The sequence below is a fragment of the Pleurodeles waltl genome, chromosome 6 (assembly GCF_031143425.1).
Source record: "Pleurodeles waltl isolate 20211129_DDA chromosome 6, aPleWal1.hap1.20221129, whole genome shotgun sequence".
Classification (NCBI taxonomy): Eukaryota; Metazoa; Chordata; class Amphibia; order Caudata; family Salamandridae; genus Pleurodeles; species Pleurodeles waltl.
This window is the reverse complement of record NC_090445.1, coordinates 1,601,590,296-1,601,617,696: the sequence shown is the minus strand read 5'-3', so window position 1 is coordinate 1,601,617,696 and position 27,401 is coordinate 1,601,590,296. Positions and strand designations below refer to the sequence as shown.

Here is a 27,401-nt window from a genome sequence, read left to right as displayed (position 1 = left end):
TCTGACTGATGTTATATCGTCGCAGAGACGGGGACGGGCTCCAGTCAGGAAAGGAATGTAGGCCATTGTAAGTGTGATAGGAGGTTTCCATTGTTGAATGTCTGCTTGGGTCCAAACAATGTAGTTCCCCCTCTCCACATTCCCCCCCCTCCCCCTTTTTACAACCCATTGCCCTGACATTGAATGACATTGTATCCCTTCGGCCGCCCCGTCTCTTCATAGGAGTACGGTTGAGAAGGACCAGCGCATTCATTGGGCGGCGGGGCTTGTCCATTCATGGCATATATTGAGGGTTTCCACGGTAACCATCAGAGCCCGGCTGGTAGGGTTGAGGCCAGCCTCTGCTTGTAATTCAACAGCCTCCATGGGTGTGCGTGCGGTCTATAGCATCCTCTTCGTGCCCCTGCATGCTGACGGGTACAGTCTTTCGGCCCTGCACTTCTTCGGATGGGTAGGTTGCCTGGCTTCAGTCCTTGGGTAGGTAGGGCAAGCAGGTGTTTTAATGGGAATGACGTAAGTGGATAATTAAGCAGGATTCTTTAAATCCGTAGTTGGCTACAGGGTATGAAACTACTGTTGGACCATCAATCAAAATACTAACGTAAGAAAGTAATGCACCAAAACACCATAACCCCGATTTTAGACTTCCAGACAAGTTTTTAAATTTCTCCACTTTTTTTGGTTGACTTGTTACTTTTACTGCGGGGGTCAATTAGTTCTTTTGTCACTGGTGTTTACAGTGCTCACCTGTCACTGGCATGGACTCCTAGAATTATTTCATTTGTTTGGTTTGTTATGTGAAAATCAAATATTTGCTCATTGGACCGATTAGTCGGGGGAAGAGTGTAACGTGTCCTGCAGTGATCAGACCTTCACAGTGTCCCTGTCTATTTGTTATTTCTGCAAGGTTTTTATGTTCAGCTGCATAAAAGCTATAATTGTTGCTGCTTTCAATAGCTCCAAAGTAAAAAAATGATAATGACCTTTTAATGTTTCCCGCAAAAAGCTATTATTTTGGAAAACTCGATGCTAAATTTGGCAGCGAGCTCGTGTTTTATAGTCTCACGTCCGAAGAAATACATCGACCATTTTTATATAGCCTACGTCCGAAACGGATTCGTTTGACGGGTAAATTTAGGTTTTCATCTCCAATTCAGTCGCAATGAAGCTCTGAGCCTGCATTGTATGTTTACCAGAGAAACTGGCACATTTTTGCCAAGTCTCTTCAGTCAGCGAAAAAGGGGGGGGAAGGGTAAAAGATGGACTAGTCCACTTTCCTTCTGTCCCTTTTTCAGAGGGTGGGAAATGGCCTTCCGTGGTCTTCACCCTACTTTAGACAAGGTACCATCGTAATCTGTATTCAGGTCCTGCCAGCGAGAGATGGAACACGCTTAGGGACTGTCCGTTCCTTTAAATGTACTTCACAAACAAGTTTGCTTATTTTTGTATGTTTTAACTTTAGAGACTCCTTTTTGAGTTGCATAATTATTTCTGCACCGGTTGTCGCTGTTGGGGCCAGTTGCCTTTTAGGGAAGATTACATTTGCTAGTTTTATCAATAGTTTGGTGATTTTATGTCTGAATGGACCAGGTGATTTCTGCTACTCTTGCTTTCTTATTTTCCAAGTGATTGGGAAGTTTGCTTTAGACGCCACAGCTGAGTAGTTTGTAAAACTTGTGCTATGTGAATGTCACTTACAGAGAGGCATTTTTTTTAGGTCTGGCTTGACAAAGTTGTAGTCTGGTGCCTATTGTTATCAATTCTTTAAAATGTACATAGTGGGATTTGGCTCCACCTAGAGGAGTATTTCTCTCACTTCATGCTGTTGGCTGTTTGGTGTATCATTCCTCCTTCTAGGAAGTGCTTTAGTTTATTTGCAGGATGGATATTTTGCTTTATCTGAAAAGTACAATCGGCCATCACACTGTTTGACACACTCAATCTGTCCCCTTGTATGCATCCTATACTGCAACCTGTCTTTTTTGCTGCCTTTTGTCTCAGCTTTAGCAAAGCCAAAAAATGGCACTTTTAATCTGCTAATTGCTATTCATGCATGCAAGCAGCCTTTGTGAATGCCTGTGTATAGGCATTAGCACAAATTAAAGCCAGATCTATTTGGCTGTGTTTGTTTAGTGTTTGTGTCTACTCAGTTTTCTTGCAGCAAGGTCTTCTTTTACCTCACAAGCAGATCTCCATGTTTGCACCTTTCGTGGACATGGACTTTGTTGATCCTTGCAAGACTGATTGACAACCCTTGTTGCTGGCTCCTAGTGACAGGCAAGCCTATGTCAGATTACATGAGGAGAGTGAACAGGGCATGTCCAAGATGGTGTTCTTGCACAATGCTATCCCTTTGCTCATTGGTTTTCATAGACACCACCCATATGTTGGCACCACCAATAGCCCTCTCTATGACCTTGATATTGCATTTAGCAGTCTTTGCTCCCCTACTTGGCGAGTTATACAGCCCTCAGTAGGTGAGGCAGCCGTGGCTAAACATACCTCTAGAACCACTGTGCATCCCAGAGCACTAACCACCAGGGACCTCTCGATGTCTTAACCGGTAGTGTTAGACTTGTCATCGGAAAGCGCGCTCACTCTAACAACCCCCTGAGATCCTATAGTTGATAACCGCTGGAGGCCATCTTCCATCCAGGACAGAATCTGCACTACGCACAGGATAGCACTACCTTCCTGCTAGCTTGTGGTATTTTGCTAGACCTATGCCAGCGATGAACAACACTTTAAGTTAGTTTGCTAGAGTTTCTGGAAGAAGCCGATATCTCATGGAAGTGATGTCTCACTGTCTTTTCCATCACAGTTGGCAATGGCCTGGGCTTCCAAGCTAAACTGGGAAAATACTGTCTGGACCATGATATAGCGAGGATCTCTCTTTCTGTCTCTTTTTCTCTCTCTCTTTCTCTGTCTCTCTTTTTCACACACTCTCTCTCTCTCTTCTGTCTCTTTCTCTCTCTCTTTCTCTCGCTCTTTCTTTCTCTCTCCTAGGTCCTTCTGGCAAGTGTCTCAAAGATTTAAATTCTCGTTGAGCAACGGCACGTGTCCTGATTCAAAGCGCTTGCGCAACACTTATCCACCTTTATTGAAAGCCTAGCGAAGACCATAGGGAGTTACTGGATGGTGAGACCAGGTGTTCTGCACTGGGACAAATGTCTTGTGACATTAACAGCTGCCAGAGGTTTGTTGCCTGCTGTCACCATGATCAGGCAGACATTGTTGTAGACTGAGGGACAGGAAGCAGAATACCAGCAAGTCAGCACCAGTTCTCCCATTGCCTTATGGTAGATGCAGCTCCTGGGGTTTTTGAATTACTCACAAGTAGAAAATGTTTGCCCAGGTGTGGGCACAGCCGGTGTTTGCATTTATGGACAGTGTTCTGGGTTTTTGCACATCTGTAGCAGGAAGGTTTGGGAGTGGTTTAACTTTGTGAGTGCAGACTTTATAAAAAAAAATAAGATACATATTGGTGATAAGACAAAGATAAACTGCTTCACATGACTCTGCCCTGACTGCACTCCCATTCTGCCCAACCAATCTTTGTCACAGTTGCGGGCGGTTCTATCTGGACTCTGGTTGGGGCACCCCTTGAGGTCACAGAATATCTCCCTATGGAGGTAGTGCACCAAAGCAGAAGAGCAGCTAAAAGCATACTCCCAGGATGAATGGTTACAGCAAGGCACAGACTAGTGAAGGCAGAGCAACCTTGGTGTGAACAAACTGGGAACGGATCAGTAATGGACAAACACACTGGGTTACCACTAAGGTTGTACACAGGGTAAGGCTCAGAACTTGCAACAAGGAACGTCAAGGCCTCTGTGCAGATTACTCTTACAGATAGTCTTCCAGCAAGCCCCATAGAAAGGATGCAGCAGAAGTGATTCTGTCTCTGGACCCTTAGAGCACAAACAAGGATTGTACTTGCATACATGAGACAAGCCCTTGTGGGTCCATCTGGAAACACAGTGGCAATTCCTAGAAAACAGCAATAGCACACTGTCACTGTTGGGCACTTAAGACTACATAAACACTAGACAAAGGATGGGGCAGGAATTGCCTCCTGGAAACCAATACCCCAAGAAGAAACAGAAACAGAAGCAACAAACAAGGAGGCAAAAGTAGGAACAGGGAACACAATCAGGCTGACGCAAAGCAGGAACAGTACTGGAAAACAGAGAGTAGGCTCTGACTGAAGCATGCAAAAACAGGACTGGAACACAGGGAGCTGGAACAAGCAGAAACAGGGCTGGGAATCGGAGTGCAGGTTCAGGCTGAAGCAAGGCCTAAAGAGGACTGGTACACAAAGGAAATGAACTCCAATGCATGATGAGGAGCTTCAGGAAATGGCAGCTTATAAGCAGTTCCAGGCAGCAGCAAGGCCAGGGCGGAGTCACATAGCTGGGCTGCACAAGAGTGATCACAGGTGTGTGCAGTCCCAGTCTCTCACAAGTCCTGGAGAAGAGAATCCAGTATAAAGGAACAACCAGACTTTTCCCATTGGAAACAATGGATAGCAGAATCCAGGTTTTCCTGACTACCAGGCAGTGCATTCTAGGATCTGAAGTCAATGGAAGCAAATGTAGTTTTACAATATCATACCATATCGACATGGGAAGCAAACAGGGATCCGAAAGGGACTCTGGACGAGTATTAATGGTGAATCCCAGGCTGTAGATAGTCTGTTTACAGTACCCCCTAGAGATGGGACGACCGAGTCGTAACACTTTAATTTTGGGGTAATGGATTGAATGTTTTCAGTTTACATTCCTTATGCAAATACCAACTGCTGTTGTTAACAAAAGTACTGAAAGGAGGCAGCGGGTCTCCTGCGGAGCCTTACTTCTTCCTTGGTGAACTCTTTCAGAAGTGTGATTGAAGAGAACTGTGGACTGTCGGGACAGGTAATAGCCGGTGTGGCTTTGGGTGTGCTGTGGTCTGTAGAGCACAAGATGAGCAGTGGATGCATGCTGACTGGTTGCTTCAATCACCGACCGCTCATGCGCACATCTCTGCTCTGACTTTACTTATGTCTTGGCTCTAGCACTGCCCAGACTGAACAATGAGTGCCCTCCAGTGCTGCTGGCTCTGTTCCTTCCCACTTGTTTTTGGCAGACTGAGGTGAGTATGTAAGACCTTAGTGTAGTGTTGGAAGTGGAGGCAGCGCCCGTCAACTGGAGTGTAAAGTAGAAGGGACAGGGTCTTGGGACTACTTCTCCAGGGGTAAGACGATCAGCCAGAGGATGGGTGGGCGCTGGAGGCACTAAAGGAGTGATGTAGGTTGCAGTGGCGGCACTGGCTCTTTCACTTATGTTCAGCCTTGCAGCATCATCCCCTTGAATGTGGAGAGAGTGAGTGGTGCATCCGCAAGCCTCCTACACCGCCTCTAATCTTGCAGTCCCTCGTGGAACTCCTGGTGCATGTTTGGCCATACCTGTGAGCTTAGTGTTCACAGCCAAAAAATGGTTGGTCTGTCAGTAACATGCCTGGTGTTTACCTGGAGGTGTGGGGGGGCGGAGCGGATAAATCGGCTGCATTAAGCTTCTCTTTGCTTAGATGGAGCAACCCTGGTCATTACTGGGAAAATATATATTTAAAAAAAAAAAAATTGTGGTCTGGCTTTAGCTAACTAGTAATCTCATGTCTTCAATTAATGCACAGTAAGAAATAGGACATAGAGAGACAGCTTCAGGTTGTTCCCTTCAGCCACTGGCATGCATGTTTTTGGGGTTGAGCCTGCGAGTGCATGCATCTCGCTTGCAAGACTCTGGTTTGTACTTTAAATGGCTTGGAGCCCGCCTGTTCCTTACCATTTGTTGGCTTGCCTGACACTTTTCTTTACAGCCTCATAATTTGTCACTGCAGGCCAAGCATAATTTCTGTTCCTATTTGTGGAGCAGGGACCAAGCACTGATTCATCCAACTTAATCAGTGCCTGTCCACTGCTCTCAATGTGATTGAGGTACTATTTTGTTCTTTTTAACTTCTAGTACCCTGGAAACAGTAGGCTTGTGACTGGCAAAAATATATCAAGCAGGACAAACAAAATTGCTAAGTTTTTTTTATTTTTGTATAGCTTACTTTCTCTTATTTTGCCAAGTAGTCTTTTCTCAGTATGCACTCATGTTGTCTTTTGTTTTTGCTCGTGTGACTGTTCTCAAAAGATGACTATTATCTTGTTCTAAATATTGCAAAGTGATATTTTCTTCATTATGTGTAATTTGTGAAACTAAGCTTTAACACTTAATCGTGCAGTACACCAAAATCCACCCCACTCCAATCCGTCCCACTCCAATCTACTCCACTCCAAACCGCTCACCCCAATCCATTCTAATCCACTCCAATCCTCCCAACCCACCCCAATATAATTTGCCCGCTCTAGTCTGCCCCACTCCAGTCCAAAACAATCTGCCCCACTCCAGTCTGCCCCACCCCAATCGAAAACAATCCGCCCCACATCAATACGCACCACTCCAATCCAATCTAATCCACTTTACCCCAAACCACTACATCCCAATCTACCTCCCTGCAGTCCACCTCACTCCATCCCCCAATCCATGCCACTCCCATCCAATCCACCCCACACCCATCCAGTCCACCACACCCCACTCCAATCCACCTCACTCCTGTCCATCCCAATACAATCTGCCCATGCCAAACTGCTCCAATCCAATCCAAAACAATCTGTCCCAATCCAATCCAAAATAATCTGTCCCACTGCAATCTACAGCAGTCTGACTCACTGCAATCTGCCCCACTTTAATCCAAAACAATCCACCCCACTTCAACCTGCCTCACTCCAATCCCAAATAACCCACTCCAATCCAAAACAATCTGTCCACCTCCAAATCGTCCCAGTCCAATCCACCTCACAACAAACCAATGCAGCCCGGTCCAGTCTAAACCAACTCCTATCCAGTACACCTCACGCCAATCAAATCCACTCAAGTCCAATCCACTCTACCTCAACCCTCAGCACCCGAGTCCGGTCCACCCCACCCCACTTTGATCCACCCACCAAACTCCAACTCAACCCATTCTAGTCCAGCCCACTTTAATCCAACCCACCGCACTGCAGTCCAGTGCAACCCAATCCACCCACTACAATCAATTACACCCTGCTTCAGTCCAATCCACCCCACTCCACTGCATCCCAGTCTGATCCACCCTACTCCAGTCTGATCCACTCCACTCCAACTCACTGCTGTCCAGCCCACTCCAATCCAATCCAGCCTAAACCACCCACTCAAATCAGTTCCATCCCACCCCTCTCCAGTCCAAACCACCTCATTCCAATCAAGTCCATTACCAAACAATCCACCTCACTCCAATCTACCCACATGATCCCACTCCAATACAATGTACTTTCATCTACCCCACTCCAGTCCACATTAATCGACCCTGCCCAGTCCAATCCCCCACCCAACTCTACTCCACAAACTCCAATCCACCACACTGTACTCCAATCTTCTCCACTCTATCCCGATCCAGTCCATCCCAGTTCAGTCCACCCCACTCCAATCCAGTGAATCCAATTTACCTCACTCCAGTCCAATCTAATCCACTCACTCCACCCCAATCCAGCCCAGCCTTATCACCTCATTTCAGTCCACCTCACCCCATTTCAGTCCACCTCACCCCAGTTCAGTCCACCCCACTCTACCCCAATCCGATCCACCCCACTCTGCACCAGTCCACCACACTCTACTCTAATCCAGTCCACACCACTACCTCCATCCACTCACACACTCCACCCTAATCCACCCCATGACACTCTGCCACTGAACCACTCAACTCTACTCACCTCTACGACACTCCAACAAATGCACTCTACAACACTGTACTCCCCCACTCCACTCTGACAGTCCATGCCACTAAATTTTAACCATGCTGAACATCAGCTACACCTGTGTACAACATGGCAGAAACACATTGCCAAAGTCAATAGCTCCTTTTCCAGTGCTTGTTAAAGCTTGAATCAGCTGTTCGTCAAGACTGGCATTTTGCCCATGGTTCCACTGAAGCCTTTATATTTCCATTAAGTTTAGGTGATGGCACGTGAGGTGCCCCTTTTGTTAGACTACAAATGGGATATGATCTCACTTTAAATTGAGAATCACTGCGCTGTACTGATCACGTATCGCCCCTGTGTTTTGATTCGATAGAAGCACACAGTGCTGCTACCTATGCCTTACAGAGATGTTACACAAACAGTGCTGTTAATTCATTTTTAGTAGGCTAACATGTATGGTAGCCAAAGCTTATATCTTCCACTAGTGTTCTGAAACACTGTAGAAAGGTAATTGAAAATCTGCTTAAATATTATAAATGTTGGAGCGGAAACATTTTTAGCAATGATTTTTTAAAATTAGATATACCATGTTTTAGTATGATACATGCACCAACCATGTCTTTTAAAATTGACCAAAAACTGGCATTTTGTTGAAGTTTTAACCATCATGTTGTACGTATGTGAAGCATATTAAATTAAGACGACAATGAAGTCTTCTGTTGTTAATTATTAGCGTTTCTGTTTGGGTCTCGTGTCAAAAGACATATTGCAGATAATACCAAAACTTGGAGTGCGCTGTAGGTGGGCCCGTTGTTTACCATTTGTTGGCTTTCCTGTCAATCTTGTTTGCTTCTTCATTGGTTTTCCTGCCTTTTCTTGTGTTTGTCCATACCCTGAAGCATAGTTCTGCATTCTGTTGATTTGACTTGTATCCTTCCCCTGCTTACATTCAGAAAATTATTTTTCTTTTTCTTCAGCGCTCCACGTGAGTGCATGTACCTTCTTGCTCTTGCCCTTGTGTTGTGGTTCCTGACTGAAATTCGACCTGTGCCCTTTGTGTTGCAAACCCTTCCCCTCCAGTCTTGATTGAGTTTTTTCTTTTTTTTTTTTACCTGTGTGGTGACGCATGTGTTAACATTACGTTCATTTAGTGTCACAACGCATATGTGTGCAGGCACCATTTTTTAATACTGTTTTTACCAATGTTGTTCTGAATGAGCAATAACGTTTTCAAGAGGTATTCGCAAAGCCATGAGGATCTTATGTTTGGCTTTGCCAGTGCTTGTTTGGTTATGGTAGAGCTTAGCCCTTTCAATTTACCTCTCTCTTTCTGTACCTTTCCCTACCTGTAACTTTTCCCTACATGTAGGTTTCCTTGCATGTACCTCTCTCTGCCTACATCTGTCAGCCTGCACCTATCTCACCTCTTCTTCACAACCTTCTCTGGCCGCAGCTCTCTGTGCGCGCACCTCACCATGAGCGCACCTCTCCCCGCACCTCTCCCCGCACCTCTCCCCGCACCTCTCTCCGCACCTCTCTGCACCCTTCTGCACCCTGCCCCTATTTCTCCCCACCGCCTCCTTAGTTTTATACCACAAAACCAGTCTTGCTCCCAGGCTTCACCCTTCTCAGCCTGCCAATAAAGTACGACTTCCGTTATTCTTACTGGTGCCTAGTATGAAATCCACAAACCTACTTTACTTTAGGGTTCGGATTGCTGGAAAATCACCATGTCTATCCATTCACTCAAGTTATAAAACAAATATTTGTTTACGCCATAACTTGAAGGTGTACCCAGTATGCCATCCGAAACGTGGATCTCCAAATTCACACTTGTGAATTCTTACAGCTTTGAGAGACTTTACTCTTGCCAGTGTCTGATTTCTGTCAATCTTGTTAGTCGTTTACTGTTGTTTCCGCTTAGTTATGTTTAAAAGGTTCAGCAAAAGTCCAGAATATTTATATATTCTCAAGGCTAACATTATAGGTTTATATACTTTGTTGATCATATGCAAGTGGTCCCTGCTCAGTCAAACACAAACCTTTGAGGGACTTTTATGAGCTACCTATCAACGTTAATGATCACCTATCAGCTCTAATGATCACATCTCTTGTTTTTTGTGCTGGTTTCTTTCGCTGTTTGTTTAGCTGAAGCGCATGAAAGAGCTGGAGCAAGAAAAGGACTTCTTGATCCAAGGACTCGAGGCACTGGAGCGCGCCCGGGAGTGGTACCACCAACAGATCCAGCTTGTGCAGGAGCGCCAAAAACAGCTGGGAAAGACCAAACCTCCAACCGTGAGTCTGGCAGTCCCCTGATACTCCCCGCTCTTCCTTGGAATGGTCCCTTCTCAGCCTCTCCCCTCCCTCTTTGTGAAGCCGCCTTCCAAGCACCGCCTTCATTCAATTCAGTTGACTTATTGAGCAATTACAAATGTAACAATCATAACAGCAGTAGTTCAACTGCACGTCCTACCATTTTATAGAAAACCATACAATATGATAAAACTGCAGATATTCCTTAAAGATATAAGTGCATGCAAGTTGACTTATGCTTGGAGCAAAAATGTAACTATTACATATATAGTAAAAGTCTTGAAGCTGGATGAATGCTGGCCTGTGTTGCCATGGACTACAGCTCTTCCGTAGCAGCCTGCTTTATTTAGGACACCGTACACAATAGTATTTGCACAAGAATACAGTGTTCTGCTGTCTTGAACCTCATGTTGTCGGATATGTGTAGCCATGAGGTAACCAAAGCGCTATTTCCTGTTGGACGGCATCCTGCGATGGCAAATGAAGGTGTCGGTGAGCTATTTATGCACGTTATCTACGATTAGCAGTTGGTTCTCTCAAATGATATTTGGAATGGCAAATAGAAGTGCATGGTATGATTTATTAATAAACAGTTGGTTAAATAACAATAACAACCTTCTAAGCAACCTGTTTTCCTCAAGCTGAATGGTGTTATGGGTAAACAACAGCATTACTCTCCTTGGGTAGCCGGAGGTATGGCCTTTCAGAGATTCAAAATAAAAAATACCCATTTTTTTGCTCAGTTGGGGCTTGCTTCCGGAAGTGAGGTATAGTGGTACCTGAAATCCCCAGGGCAAGGTCTTTGGGTAACTGCTTCCCAGGTTTCTGAGTCTAGGAAATACATTTTTCATGCAATCAATGTAGTTTAAACAGACTGCATCCCATTAACATTAAATTACATTTGTTGATAATTTGTGGTGAGTAATTGTTCAGCCATTTAGGTGGTAAGTGCTGTGGCAGCCTGTGGGCATTTGCCCCTTGAGAGGTGATAACGTCCTCTCCGGAGTGGCGTAGTAGTATATGTCTGGTACAAGCCCTGGATGCACAATGGATAGATTTTTGAACTCCCTCCAAATAATTTAGATGAATATTAAACAAGAAATGATGCCTTGACACATCCTTGTCTCTACCCTCTAAATACAATACAGCAATTTAGCATTCAATCGACAACACCCCTTTATTGAAGAGTTTGAGTGCAGTGCCAAGGCAATGTTGAGAATTCCCAGCTCAATGCCCACAGCTCTGGTCATGTGGCAGTTGAAGGCCAAGCTCAGATCCATGCATGCCAAAGGAGCCCCTCGCTGCCATTACATATTTGACCAAGCACAAATTTAAGATAAGGCTCTGCAGATCACCGCATTGCGTTTATAGTGAGGCTCATCCCTTTAGGCTAATCGCAAACGGTGCCAGAGAAGTTGCATGTTGAATTTTGAGTCCAAGAGGAACATGAGGCAATAACCTGAATCTGCCTTGTCTGCCAGTTCATATATCCGCATGCGTGCTGCCCTAGACCAGGTGGTGCTGGAACATGACACATTAAAAAAAAAAAAACACTAACAAGGTTTGGTAACAGTGGCATCTATAAGTAAGAAAGATATTTGAAGAAGTCCACATAGATGCCATCTGGGGCTGGTGGCCCTGACTGCATTGCTACTGATGCTCAGAGTAGACTTCCTTACAAGGGTTTGATTGTTGGGGACCCAAGTAGGAAAAGGAGATACATTGAGCTTGGACCTTGTATAAATTGCTGACATGGTTTTACAGTCCCTCAGATGATACATTGGCTACCAAGGGATTTGGAATTTTGCCGAGGTTATCCTTAATAGTGACAATTTGTTCAGAGTAGGTAAAGTCTCATATTTCACAGTAGCTGTCTAACTGTTCGATCAGGTGCCATTGAAATAGTCTGGTTCCGATAGAAACATTTACTAAAGTGCTCACGTTTAATACTGTAACAAGAGGATTTTGGCCACACTCTAGGCTACCGTAAAGACTTCAGGATTGTGGGAGCTTCTTTATGTGGAAAGGGAAATGTGTCACGAGGAAAACGGAGCAAAATATGAACTGAAAACTTTAGCGTGCAAAGGACCATATGGCAATTGGACCAGGGGTACATTATCAAGAAGGAACATGAACAGTTCGAGTCTGGGACATGTATGATGCATAGTACTCGATGAGCTGATGTGTGCGGCCGTCAGTCATAGAAGGCGATCCCTGGCTGCAGAAGGCAATCACTGGCCGTGGAAGGCAGTCCGTGGCCGCGTAAGGCAATCACTGGCCAAATATTACACTGGCAGCCTTTTTTGGACTACAGGCTCAGACGTGGATGGATTGCTGCACAGGCTTTGAAGCGAGTGGGTGGGCGCACAGGCATGAACGTGTGACTCAGAAGTTGTGCGCAGCTTCAGGAATTGGGTGGTCGGCATAGTGGCTCAAAAAGTTGGCATCTTATATGCAGGCTCAGGAAGGGTCAGTATTTGGTTATCAGGCTCTGCCATGGTCAGGCTAGCTCAGCCTCTCCAAGATCCTGGTGTTCTGTTCCAAGACCACAATTCCACCCTTCGATCAATTTCATTTGACTAATTCAAATGAAGCATTCATGGAAAATTGCCTCCATGCTAAATCTCCCAGAATGTATTATGCAAAGAATATGCAAATATGCTGTTCATTTCGCCCCTGAGAACTAACGCTGTCGAAACCATAAATACAAAATGATTCCATTTGTAGCAAAGTCCATCCCTGTATTTCTCCACTTCAATATCTTGGTGTTCATTCACACAACATGAAATTAATGGAGCAACCCTGTATTTGTATTTAAATTTTGATTGTTGTTTTTTTTTTCTCCCCTCCCCTCTTATGTACACTTTCACACGTGGGTATTTGAACAAACTGATTACTTGTTCGCTATGTTTATCTGTTATTACGTCTGTTATTGAATCCCTCCTTCATCATAGTGCTACACTGACTTTCATTTAAGACTAGGAATGTGTGTCTCTCTTTTTTTATTTTTTTATTTTTTAGCTCTTATAAGTATTTATTTCCAGATTTATAAAGCGAATGGCTACTCGAAACGGCTTCCCAGTGCTAAGAAAGCCAGTAAGAAATAAGCAGAGTCACTTGTGTGAGGGGGGGGGGAGATGTTTTTGATTGCTTACGAAAATACAAATAATTCTTTTCACTTCTCAAATACATCGGAAGAAAGTGTCCGAACTTGGGGTCAAATAGGTGAAAGACCGCCCTCCACCTCTGGATCTTTTTATCCTAGGTACGGCAAGGAGCTCCAAAGAACTTGATCTCAATGCCCTACTAGGGATGTATGCAGCAATCAAATCATGGAGAATTTCAGGGCCCTGTTTATATTTGGCACGATGGGCCAGACAGAGCCCTTTAAACTGGATTCTACAACGTATGGGTAGCCAGTCCAGAGATCTAAGGGCATCCCTAGCCGATTGACATTATGAAATTTGTAAGAGAATACCAGCTGCCACATTTTGAAGTATTTGCAACTTCCGGAGAACCATTTTAGGACAGCCCAGGTAAACTGCATTCCCATAGTCTAGTCAAGGTAATATCAGACCTTAGACCACAGTTCTTCTTGCTTCGGACAGAAGCCATTTCAAAATTGTACGGAGGGATCTTGTGTGGCCATAGAATAGTATCCAGACGTTTCACTTCATTTTTTGATGCAGGGCGCACCCCCAGTGCCAACGGCCAGTTTATTTGTTGCCAGAGGGATGGCTTATGGCCTACCTACTATCATTACCTCAGTTTTATTCTCCATTCAACTTGAGGCAGCTATCTTCTATCCATTTTGGGACTTTAGACAAGCAACTATTAAGTATAATAGAGGTAGCCACAGTATCCTGGGATAAAGTAAAAAAAAGCTGCGTGCCATCACCATAAGATACCATTGAAAGCCCACACGCTTCCATGATATCTGCCAGTGGCCGTACATAAATATTAAACAACGTGGGCCTCAACGAGGAGCCTTGTGGAACTGAGTAGTAGCAGGATTCCTCACAGGCTTGAAAGCTCCTCCCACTTAGGAAAGAAGCTAACTAGCTTAGGGCCACGTCTGCGATTTTCTTTGCCCCCCCCCCTGCTCCATATGCTGCAAAAGTACCTCATGTGAAACTGTGTCCAAGGCTGCACTCAAATCAAGAAGAATGAGAGTTGCTGAGCCCCCTGCATCCAGGGTTAGTTTCACATCCTCTGTTGCCCTCAAGAGTGTGGTTTCTGTAATGTGATTTGAGCGAAAACCTGTCTGGGTCGAGTTAAAGCACTGATTGGATTCCAAAAAGTCTGTCAGTTTACTGTTAATAATCTTTTCCAAGTCCTAACTTGGACCTCGGAGAAGAGATATTGGTCTGTAGCTCTCAATCGCCAGAGGGTCTAACAAAGGTTTCTTTAGTAAAGGGCAAACAATGGCATGTTTCCAGTCATTCTGAACACAGCCGCTCGCGAATGATAGATTGAATAAATCTGTCAGAGCTGTCACCATAGCATCACCACCCTTGATTTAAAAAAAGAGAAGAAAAAAAAAGAATCTACTGGAGCTGGATTTAAAGGGGACCCTGATTTAAAATATTTAGCTATAATGGCTACTTCCGCTTTCTTTATTAGAGGGACTCTGTTGAGGGTTGCTCCAGGGGGATTCAAATGTAATCCCTCAGCATGGTGCACCTCCGTCCCTACTGCCAGTAAATATATTGTTCACTTTCTCCAAAAAGTACTTTGCTGATGACTGTCAACATTTATCTGAAGATCGCACCAATCCCCAGACGCACTGCCTTTAAAAAAATGTTGTACGATGCAAAAGATTTCTGTAGTGGCATTGGGAGCAGTGCTAACCCTATGCGCAAGGTCGTTTATGCGACGTTCAGAATAACATTTTTATTCTAATTATTTTTCTTACTTTGACGTGGTATACTTCTGAAGCACCATTCTGCGTGATCCTCTCCCAACATCAATATGGCTAACTAGTTGTTTAAGCTTCAGGGTGCTAACCATGGTCCGAGAGCTAGTCCCTTATCAAGCTTCTCCCTTTGCTATAATAAACTAACATAAGTGGGACTCTCTCCGGATGACCATGGGTAAGAGTCGAATTGAGCTTTGAGTATCTAATTGTACGAAGAAGTTCTGCATAATGAGGAATATCAGCAGACGTATGAATTCCTAGTTCTTCACTTCTGAAAATAATGTTGAGGCAGATAATTATCACCTGCTCCTTTTGTAATATGCAAATAACAAAGTTCCTTTGTATGAAACAAAATGTGTCCTATTCCAAATTGGGTAATCCTCGTTGCTCTTGTGCATGCCTGAAATACCAAAACACGTGCACTGCAAAAGAAACTTGCATGAGCTGCGCTGAAAGTGTGCCACCAAGGAGATGGCACTCCATCAGTGCTCCCTCCCGAGGTGCCCTTTTAGAGGAACAGTGCATCCCCCAGGATTCCACTGAAGTACAAACTTTCCCTTGAGTGGACGGCAGGGAGCGTATTTGTCCTCTTTGAATATATATAGTGGTCTACCTTTATGCAGATATTGATGATACTATAGTGCCTTCGCTGTCAGACCACCTCGATTTCTGTGTGGGCTGATGCAATTTGGGTCTGAGGTGACCCTCGTTGGTGCCTCTTGGACCACCACCACCACCTGCCCTTAGTGTAGGTTTACTAGCTTTGTCGTCTCTATCAAAAATTGACTTAAGAAGTCATTTGATCCTTTTCTGTGCAAACAGGGACCCTGAGCATCTTTACTAATACATTTCTGTGTATCTAGTACTAGAACTTAAATGCTCTTTCAGGCGCATTGTAGGAACACAATCACAAAGTTGTACTCTTATCTTTGCTTGTCTTCCCCTCTTCTACCCTCTCTGATCCAGAAGCAAGCTTTCTTTTCGTCCAATACAAATGTTTTTTTCATTCTTTTCTTTTGCAGGATTCTTTAGATGAAAATCAGGGTTATCTGAGTAATCTCCTACTCCCCAAGTTACAGGAAGTGAATCGCTGCCTGCGTGATCTGATTTCCAGTCCTGGCAAGGTGAGTGTGGCTTTGATCTAGAAAGTTCTTGTTTGACATTTCTATATTTGAAAAGGCACATTTTCATCAGTGAATTGAAGATAAACTTCAGCTAGTGTGCTCTGGTGATCTAGTAAATAACTGTGGTCTTCAGCCTTGATTGCCTCCTATACTTCTAGTTTCCTCTTGACCTGAGGTGCCAGCCTCTCCTTCTGCTTCTACGTCACCTTCTGGAGTATGGCCTCAGTTTGGATCCTAAGGCAAAAGATTGGCATCAGTATTTCTCCACCTCTTTGTGATGCAGTTAACACACATTGTTCTGAGCAAAGCTGAACTTTTTTTTAAATTACATTTTTCAGAACTATTTCTTTCTCAGATTTTAGCATCTTAGGCAATTTGTCGCTTTAGTGGGCATTTACCAATGCTGAGCCCCTTCCTCTTCCAAAACAAAGGGTTTTCCACACAGACATTCAAACTTTTCCATAATTCGTAACAAAGTCTTCAATCTTTTGCAGCTTCCAGCATATTGGCTACCCAATGGTTTGGTTGTATGACGTTACAGTGCATGCAATTACCACCCATTATTGTATTGTAAGGGTGTTTTAGGGTTTAGGAGTGAGTAGTGGGATAGGGTGGTATGGGTAATTAATAAAGGGAGGTTTGGGGTGGTTATCCCAATAAATTAATGTATTTAATTTATTTTTATTGGGGGAATCACCCCAAACCTCCCTTTATTAATTACCCTTACCACCCTATGCCCCTACTCACTCATAAACCCTAAAACACCCTTACCACCCAATACCCTCACCACTTCTAAACCATAAAAATACCCTTACCACCAAATAATCTCACCCAACTCTAAAAACACCCTTACCACTCTATACCCTTATCCACCCCTAAACCCTATAATACCCTTACCACCAATATCCTCGCCCACCCCAAAATCCCAAAAATATCCTTACCACCCAATACCCTTACCTACCCCTAAACCTTAAAAAAAACCTTACCACCCAATACCCTTACTTATCTCTAAACTGTAAAAATACTCATACCCTATTCCCCCTGCCCACCCCTAAACCCTAAAAATAATCTTCCTCCATTACCCCTACCCACCCTAAACCCTACAAATACCCTTAAGACCCCATACCCCTACCCACCTCTCTAAACTCTAAAATATCCGTTTCTACCCTATGCCCTTACCTACCCCTTAACACTAAAATACCTTTACCTCCATGTACCCCTACCAATACCTTAACCCTAAAAACACCCTTACAAACCAATACCTTTACCCACTGCTAAACCCTAAAACAACCCTTATCACCCTATACTCAGACCAACTCCTGGACCCATATATATGTGCATATATCTATGTATGTATATCTGTATGTCTATATTTACTGAAAAAACAAAAGTTATGGTTGGGTGAATTTGTCAGTGACAACATTAATGTTTTCAACTAAAAAACACAGAAATTCACAAGTTCTAGTTAGCAGCACTAATTGTAGCTTGCTTACCGCCATGCACTGCTTGTGATCTCACATATGCAAAAACAAGAAGGTGATGGATGGAATGCTTGAATTAATCTCAGCCACTGGCAATCCCTTATGGTAGCGCCCCAACCCATTGTTCTTTTGCTCTTCATGCCATCCCAGTTTGAACCCAGCCATATGCAAATCATTCTTGACTGTGCTCCCCATGGGAACAGTCCAACCCAAACTGCCTGGCCAGGTCCTCCTTGGACCAGAGACAAGCATCCTGGGGCTGGTTTCGAGGTACCGCCCCTCATCAGTCAAGCTAGTTTGAATCCAGTGGCACAGTGGGCCCGGGACCCACATCTAAGCATATCCTGTGCACTTAGGGCAGCAAATGTGAAAACAACAAGGTGATGGATGGAATGCTTGAATTAATATCGGCCACTGGTAATCACTCAGGCCTGCAACGCAATCCATTGTTTTTTTTTGCCCACCATGCCACTTCAGTTTGGACCCAGCCATAGACAAATCAGTCTTGACCCTGCTCCCCATGCGAACTGACCAGCCTGTACTGTCAGGCCAGTGGATTAGCAGTTGGATTTAGGTCCAGATCTGTGAATGGGATGAGTGTTTGATTTGTTCAGGATTCCGTCCATCATCTCTTTTTGCATTTGTGACCTCGCAATTGACATCACTCATGACATGTTTTATGAAATCATTTATGACATCACTGATATCTCAAATTATATCATCGTGGCCATGCTCTGCGGCGAATATCACCTCCCCCTGAACCCCGCCTCCCCCCAATACAGTCAACCCCAAGCTACACATGGCCTTTGGCTGTGTTCTGTGGGGGGCTTGACCACAAGGCCTAACCCTGGGGACCCTGCCCCACATAGGTCTTTTTTTTATTTTTTATTATTAAATAATTAAAGAGGAGGGGGACTGTGTAGCATCTCTGCTCAAGACTTGGTAGGTCCTGCGGACCCCATCCCCCAGGACCATTCTTTCATCCCCATCCTCAGGGATCAGGCGTGCTTGTTTGGGGAAGGGGGGCATGCTGCCCACCTCCCCAGACCCATTTTAACTCCAGGGACCACATCCTCTGGGGCCTAGAGCAGTTTTGAAGAGGGCATGTGGCCCCCTCCCCAAGCCGGTTTTCACCCTGGGGACCCCATCTTCTGGGGCATGGAGCAATTTTGAAGGGTGAAGGTAGCACACAGCCTCCATCCTGGCGTGATTTTGGCCCCAGGCACCCCATCTCATGGGGCCTAGAACAATACTGTTGTGGGGGCAGGTGACACCCTGCACTGGGCTGGGTTCGACCACTGGGACCCCACCCCCGGGTCCTGGCTTAACAAAAGGTGGGTGCCCACCCAGGACACCCACCACACTGTCATTGGGGCCATAGAGCGAGCCCCAAGGTCCTTTTGACCCCAGGTGGATCCCCACATCCAGCTGCAGCCAGCATTGCTCCTGCTCACAGGGAGTAGCTATTAATGCTGCTCCCTGCAGGTGGAAGCGATATTTAGATCTGTTTCCATGACCGCATCACTGCGGGCAGGGAAACAGATCTAAAGTCTGTGCCCAATGAGTAGGAGCATTTTTGAAGCTCCCGCCAGCTGGTAGGTTTAAAAATGCTCCTGATAACTGAGAGCCAACACAAGTTGGTGCAGCGGGCAGGAAAACAGCTTTGTTCTGGGGTGGGCACCACAGGACATAGCTGCTGAGCCGGGCCCTGGGGGGTGTGCTCCCTGAGACCATTATTGGCTCAGGAAAGGGGACCTTGCGGTCCCGCTTCCTTAAAGGAATAAGCTCTGGGGTGGGCTCCCCAGAGCCTTTTTTTTTTTAGGCATGTGGCGGGGGCGCATGGCTCCCTCTTCCCATTTTCTGCATTTTTGGCCTCAGGGGTGGGCTCCCCAGGGCCTCTAATGGCTTGGGGTGGGGAGCCATTTGTGTTTCCCCCTTCCCACATAAAAACTGTTTTCGGCTCCGGGGTTAGTCTCCCCATGGCTTATAATGAATAAATGATGCTCCGCTGTCTTTTTTCTTTTTTTTTTTCGGCCTACGAGAGTCTTACAGAATCGCACCATTTTTTGGTGTCTTTTTGTTTTTTGGCCCCAGTGTGGTTTCTCTCCCCCTGCAATGGGGCCCAGGAGGGTCACAGCATCTCTACCCTGCCCCAGTATTTCTTTTTTTTAACAACTTCAGGACAGGGGACTAAGTCCCAGAGTCCTGTACTGGCTTCAGCAACATTTTTCTCATGTTGCTGGCATCCAATTGGTGTGTTCGGTCTCGCAGGAGTGTCTAACTCCTGTGGGAGCAAGATGACCAAAGGGAAATAAACTTCTCTGGGACAATAAGAGCGATCTATTTTTTAAACTGGTGCCCAGAGAGAGTCTCCGAGACTCTTCCAGCCCAACTGCCAAAATATCCAATTATTTTTTTACCCTTAATTTTTTTTAAACTGCTGAATGGATTTACACCAAATCACAAAAAGCACAATCTGTGGACCAAAATCTCGTTTCCTGCCGAATTTGGTGTAATTCCATTCAGCAGTTTTTGCTGTAACCTGGCTAAAAGGAGTCTAAGGAAAATGTATGGGGGGATTGCATTTTGGGGCCTCTCTCCATATTTTCTTTTTATGTATAAAAAGATACACATGCGTAGTAATGCCTATGTTGTAAAGGCTGTTTCCCCACTCAATACACAAATTAACTGCTTTCATGTAAGGTGGTTTACAACTACCTCTAATAGAGAAGAAGGCACTTTGAAACCCTGGATTCTTTCCTCCATGGTTTAATCTTTTCCCTCAGTGCCTAGGATGACTCTTGGTGAAAAAACATGTCTTGCCCTCTGTCTCCTCCTGAGTGAAAGGACTTCCCTCCTGCGCATCGAGTATCCAAGGATACAAGGTCATTGACATGGGATACCAAAAGCGTCAATTTCTAATTATTCCTTTCCATTGGCCTCTGAGGCTCATAGTTCTTAAACTTTTTCTTCTTCCCTCAAATCCTGGTGACTTCAATCTTACCAGCCAGCAGCATGGGTTTCATGGACCCCTGATCTGACCGCTCCCTTCTAATTAGGATAACCACCTTCTTCCAGGTCATTACAGACACAGTTGCCAGTCCTATGCTTAAGTGCAATAGCCTAATGTCTTCTTTGTGTTGTGTTTTTGTTTTGTTTCCACTGAACTAACTAGACTACCACAGCTGAAATCGGTGATATGTAGGTGAAGAGTTCAAGGCTGAAGGCTGTGTCCATAATGACCTGGAGCATCCTGGGTCTTTTCTTCCCAGGTGCAGAGTGTGACTTGAAAATTGTGGTGACTCTTAGAGTCCTTATTTGCTGGCACCTGACAAAGAGACAAAAACTAGTATCAAAAGGTCAGTCCATAACAAAGTCGGAGCCAAGACTTCAATCGACATCAGAAGATGTTCTGCTTCAAATAACGAGAGCTGTTCACCTCATTGTTGTGTGATTATAACTGCATATTAACCTGAAGGAGGGGCCTTATCAAGGCCTGTGATTACCAAAGAGCACACATCTTTACAAGAGGAGTTGTCACCGCCCTTTAAATTATTACATTCTCTGGCTCACCTCGTGGAGACCTGGCTAGCCATCTGGTCTTGAATTACTCTAGAACTGAAACAGCCTCTACAGGAGGCTCCTCCTGGTTTCTGTCAGAATCTAGATTTTAGCTTCTTGGCAGGATATAACTAATGCTTCTCCTAATTGTTTATATTTTGTCAAAGACCACCACGCCCCACAATTTATGAACACTGCCAATTGCAGACCACCCAGTCCTTCACTTCAGTGATCTCTACTTGACCTTAACAGTTTTTGGATAGTTAATACATGAAGATCTATTCTTCTAGATCAGTAGTGCCAAAAACTGTAACTGCTCCTAGGCATGTTGCCACTTAGAGCACAGTGCTAGGATACAAGACTGCTGGGCTATTTGAGGTTGTGCCTGACGTCCAGCAACAGAAATCTTTCGTTTATTTAAATGTAAGTAAACTAGTGTCTTATCCGATTTAGAGAAGCAGTGTAAGAAAGCTGATCCAGCTCTAGAGAAAATGACTACAGACGTGCATTCATAGAGCAATTTCCCACTCTGATCTCATGATTCAGTCTTGAAGCACAGGGGAGTGTACTTAGGACTTTCATCAGTTCCATAGTTTTTAGCAGCATGGTTAATTCTACCACGAGTGCATCATTAAAACGTTTTGTATAGCATGCATGCTAAGGCCCTTCATCCGGAAGCAGCTTTCATGCAACCAACCAGTTATGATTAGTTGGTTTGCTAATCAAACAAGCATTTCCCCTCCTTAAATCACTTATCCAATTAGTGGAATAACTAAGAAAAAAGCTGAGAGGTTTTGTCGGGAGCAGCTGAGGTTTTTTTTTTTTTTTTTTTTTTTAATGGGATCTGGGAAGTTCTCTCCTATCCAGCTCTTATTAGCCACGCCCACTGCATCGCTAGTTATACACTTTATACTAAAGCAGATCATCACTCCCATGGAAAATAGATACTTGGGGAATAAAATCCAATCACACTTTACAGTGTAGTAGGGGAAACTGCCATCAGTTGCTCCACAAGAGCTTGAACATCAGGGAACCACACTTTAAACATATTCCAATAGGAAGTGGAAAAACATGTTTGTCAATGGAATAAAAAGGTCCGTTCCCCTCACATCCCTTTTTAGGAGGTTTAGTGCTACTTTCTTGTACGAAAGCTCACATCCAGTCTTGATCTGCTTGGAATCAACAATAAACGGGTAGTTGATAATGCAGAACAGTGACCCCGGCTTGGAGAGAAAAAATCTTGCCATGATGCTTCCTTTCATTTTTTTAGAGTCCTCTTAGGAGGACAGCATTATTTCTTTCAAGTGTCTCCATCCATCTTCATGTTAACTTCTCAAATATTAACCAAATGCATTAAGGTAGCTCAGATCTTAAGTCAAAGACGAATGTTTATCTTTACGTCCTCGGCTGGCTAACTTGGCTTCTATAAAAGCATTAGCTTTGAGGAGTTTCATCAGAGTATGTAGGTCTACACTTGTAGTACACTTCTTACGAACTATCCTTTTCTATCACATTAAGCTTCCTTCCATCATGGCCTTTAGAACATGTGTGACTGAGACGATTGAAGACCCCGAAGGGGCTCTGCCCCTTTCATGGTTCTAGGTATATTTACAAACCCAGCAGTGGTCTCCCCAGGTCTTGAAGATGTCAAGACTCTCTTCAGCATATGTTGTTGTTTTATTATTATTATTATTATTACTATCTCAGTTTTTGAAGCCACTCAATTTTGATTATTTGAAGTCGGTACAATTGGAATTGTTATTGTTATTCAGTATTTAGTTATTGAAAACACTAAACCTACTTTTTTAGGGCAAATGTCTAGATTCACAGAATTTTTTTTATATTAATAGTATTAATAATAATTATAATTATATTAGTAATTATAATAAAACTGGGTCTAAAACCACCTGGTGCTGCACTATGCATTTGAGTTCCAGGTTCAATCACTGCCTCGAGCTGGAGTATGGAGGTTCTTTGTGGATGCACACTGGAGCCAAGCTAGAAGTTACTTGGAGGATTTACTCGCTTCCTCCTCAAGATACTTCTTTCCACATGTGGTTCCTTTCAGAGATTTCTTTGAAGGAGCTAGCGAGCAGGGTCTAACCCATCTTGCACAAAAAATCAACTTTTACATATGCCATTCAAGAAGTAAATATTATTTTTGCAAAAGTCTTTGCAGTTCCCAGTGCATCTTTTTTCAAATCCTATTTTAAGGTGACTTGTTCTGGTGCACGTGCCTATAAACTGCATTACTACACTGATACAAAGTATTACATAGTGTTTGAGAAAGCAGTACTTTACAAATTCATGATAATGTAACTCCCATCTCCATCCCCAATCCTTATTAGAGAAAAGGTGCGTCTTTGAGGTTTGTCCAGAGTATGTGAATCTGTAACTGACCCTATTTGTCAAGAAAGAAGTTACTATTTAACTGAGAGGTGGGAGAACATAAAAACGTATACCAGCGTTGAGTCATAAGTGAGTTACTTTCACACATACATGCTTTAAAAATCCAGTTATTGATTAGGTGGACATAACATTGACCCCAAGATTGTGGTGAAGGAGAACTGCTGTCAACGTTTAGTCCGTTTCATCACAGGCTCTGCTGTCCGACGCCGTCACGGTCAGTGGCCACTATGTAAAACTTTGTGTGGAACTCGTGTTTCCAGATCCCACCACTAGATTGGAAGATATTGCAAAAAGTCTGCTGCACTTAGAAAAGTTTTCTTTAATTGCGCTCTTATTAAATCTTTCATGTAGCTTTTGTGCTTGTTCTCTGTAACACTTTACTGTCCTTTAGTCTTGTTCAAGATATTTGTAAATAATAGTTCTACAAGTGCTGGGATAGTTTAGGGCTTGTTTCACAAACTGCACAGCCGCATCTTCTATTGCTAAAATGTACAATATAGCAAGATTTGATCTATTTTTTTTGTGATAAGGAAGAGTTTTTTTCTGCTTTGCTTAGGAAAGCAGTGCAAATGTGGCAAAGAAGTATTAAAGCATTAGCAGTATTTGACTATGTACTCATTGTTATAACTGGCCTAGGGACAGCTTCAGCTCATCATTCCCAAAAAATCATAATTAAAATACATATGTATATACATGCAAGAGCTTTCAGTCTGCACTCTTCATCCATTGGTCTGTACAAGTGTCATTCACGTTTTGCTTCCACTCACATTATAACATTTTGCTATTGAAAGTGTGGACATCCACCTAAAGAACTTCAGCAACCTTTAGAAGGCATCGTTTCGTCTCATTACTTTTAATGCTTGTTAAACGTTTCCGTTTTTTAAAACATTGTAAGTTCCCAATGCCAGTCCTACTGGTTTTGCCATTGCTTCTTTGTTTGGTGTTCGTTGTCTCATAGATGACATCATATATTTGAAGCGCTATACCAGAGCTTAGATGAAAGATCTTAATTATTGCTTAATATGACCATTTTGATAAAACTAAAGTAAAAAGAGAGATTAATCATGTTCAGAGGTTGCTGCAATTATTTCATTAAGTTGAGCTGATCTACGTGCTAGACCTCGTTTTTTGTTTTTTTTTACAAAATTCAATATTTTTATCTTTTAACGGTCTCCTCTTCTGCCGTTATCAGCACCAAAGTGTGTCATCCTCTGCCATCAATGGAATTGCAGCCGCATCGCCAACTTTCACCGCTGGAGGACAGCAACAGTCCATCAACATGCTGAAGGAACAGAACCGACTCCTGACGAAGGTGATGTCATAGGCTGAATGGCATGTAGGGTAGACTTTACTGAGAGGCCAGGTGTCTGGATGATCCTAGAAGTAAATGTTTAAAAGTAGTGTGTGCTTTCTGATGGTGGGGAGGGTGTGCTGAGCGCATAGATCATACAACCTCAAGGCATGAACCTATGTGAGACAGAATAAAGCATTGTGATGCTGAGACCCATCCTTAGATTCTTCTGAGTACCCATTCTTTGGGAAATAAACCAGTCAGCAAAATATTCCCCACCACCGACTTACTTACGTGTAATGTCACAGAAAAAAAGGCAATAACAGGTTATCAAAGATCATTCTTCAGTGATCTAGAGCATCTCATAACTTTTCTTTAATAAGAGCTACTTCTGCTCAGTGAAAATCATCATTAGCTACTAATATTATTAGAGTTTTAATAGTGACCACATCGTACAAGTGACAGTGACCATATGCAAGATTGCCAAATATGATCACCTCTATGCATCACGCAGAGTTGCTAACAGTAATGTAAAAAAAATATGTTTTGTCAGTTGGAAATGACTCTACATGGGTAATGTGTAACATCCATAGCTGCAATGCCTCTGGCGCCAAATTAATAGTATTTAATAATACATCTTCTAAACCCTGCATTGTTGCCACTAAAATATCAGCTTCAAATATATTTTGAAATTCAACCAATCTTTGTCCAAACACCAGATGATGAGTTTTGAAAATACACGTTTTAATCTTGAATACATACTTTTCCCCGAATTTGGTATAGAAATTTGAATTCAACCAAGCACGTTTCTGATTTAGTAGGCTGGGCTGCACATAGCTACTTGCTGGTAGCTGGAGAGCTATTAGTTCACATGCTACTCGTTGGCGAAGCCAGATCTAGAGTGTAGACATCAATATATTCCACAAAATGTGCTATTAACTGATAGTGTACGGACAACTTAAGAGGGGGAACAATTATCTCCACAGCCTAGGGAACCCATCTTCTAGAACAATGGAGTTCACTAGATTTATTTTCTAAGAGTGGTACTGTGCACCTCAATATGGGGCATACATTTTGTCCCAGCTAGTGGAAAATTAAATGAAATTTTCTGCATACTTTCGGATTACTTTGAAGTTGTGGTAAGTCAAGTAAAAGAGGTCCCAGTCCTAAAAAAAATATGCCAAATCGGCACTGAAAGGGCATTTTCAAATAAGGTTCAGATGAGATAATGAAATAGACTGAGCAGAGAAATATTTCTTCTTAAGTTTCTCAAAAACGAAATTAATCATTAAACCAAGTTTCCTCCTTTTATACTTTCCTTAATTCCATAACAAAGCTAAAAAAAATAGTTAAGCCAAAGATTGATTAATCTGATAAAGGATTCCGCTATCTCTAGCCAAATTAAAGATTTTAAGGTAGAAATGTATGATTCTGATGTATATTTCTAACTGCAGATTCCTTGCCTTTACAATATTACAAATTGGATCCACAGAATTTTAACAGCGATGTTCCTGTGTGCTGGCAGGTGGTTTGAGCAGCTCTGTGTAGGATTTGTGCATCCCTTAACATGACTGAATGGAGCCTTATGTGCCATATCTTCTCGTTGACATATCCTTTCTGAGCATTCTGATCTGGATCAAGAGCTCTGCCCCCGACTTTTGTCATTCTTATGACCACTCCAAAATTTGCTGGCAGTGGGGTAGGAAATTGCCTCTTCTGAAAACCAGAGGCTTCAAACTTTCAAACTACGCAGAGAGTTCCATAAGCGGATGCTGTTCACTGACCGACATGTGTTGTGTCTTTGGTCCTTGGGCTCCGGTCACAACTGTAGGTCAGGCAATGTGCACCCTTAAATACCTGAAGTTGTTCTGTGGCTGGGTGAGGAAGCTTTACATCTCAGAACACAAGAAGAGGTTGCGGTCGAAGCTCATGTCTTGCGCTTGTTCTAAGTTGAGGGCTTAGTCCCAGTAATGAGGCTGTTCCCTGTGAACAAACCTCTTCTTGCCCAAAGTCTTTGGGTAAGACAAGTCCAAACGAAAACATAAGAGGAGGTGCGACTTGATCCTATCGAACCACTGTATCTCCAAAGAAAAGTTGTGAGGGTAGAAATATAAATATTGCCCTAACTTAGAGACCTTGTTTTTGGAATAGAATCCTTAGTGGTCCATACATGCCCAGAGTTCCCAGGCCATCATCTACTCCACAGCAGATAGCTCCATCATGTAGACCATGCTGCATATCTTTGGTGCGATTCTGGTCCTCTTTTGCGAGCCTTCTAGCCCCACAAATCTTCAGGGGGTCTTGAGCTGGATTACTGTTGGTAGGCCCTCCCCATATACCATCTATCCTCTTGAGACACCTTACTGGACTGCTTCTGTCTCCGATACAGACTTTGATGCCAGCCTGAAGATGCACATAGCATGCTGCATTACTAGCACAGATGGATGATCTGGTGCCATGAGTCCCTAAACCAAACTCTGCCTACAAGATCACCAAATAG

General features: G+C 43.6%; 1 protein-coding gene across 1 annotated transcript in view; it reads left to right on the top strand.

Annotated features, from left to right (window-relative positions):
* Window positions 1-27,401, top strand: part of SAPCD2 (suppressor APC domain containing 2) — a 70,089-nt gene that overhangs the window by 24,856 nt on the left and 17,832 nt on the right. The window contains exons 3-5 of the mRNA XM_069241457.1: window positions 9,953-10,099; window positions 16,058-16,159; window positions 24,803-24,922. Of these exons, the coding sequence (XP_069097558.1) occupies window positions 9,953-10,099; window positions 16,058-16,159; window positions 24,803-24,922 (369 nt within the window). The remainder of the gene's footprint in view (window positions 1-9,952; window positions 10,100-16,057; window positions 16,160-24,802; window positions 24,923-27,401) is intronic.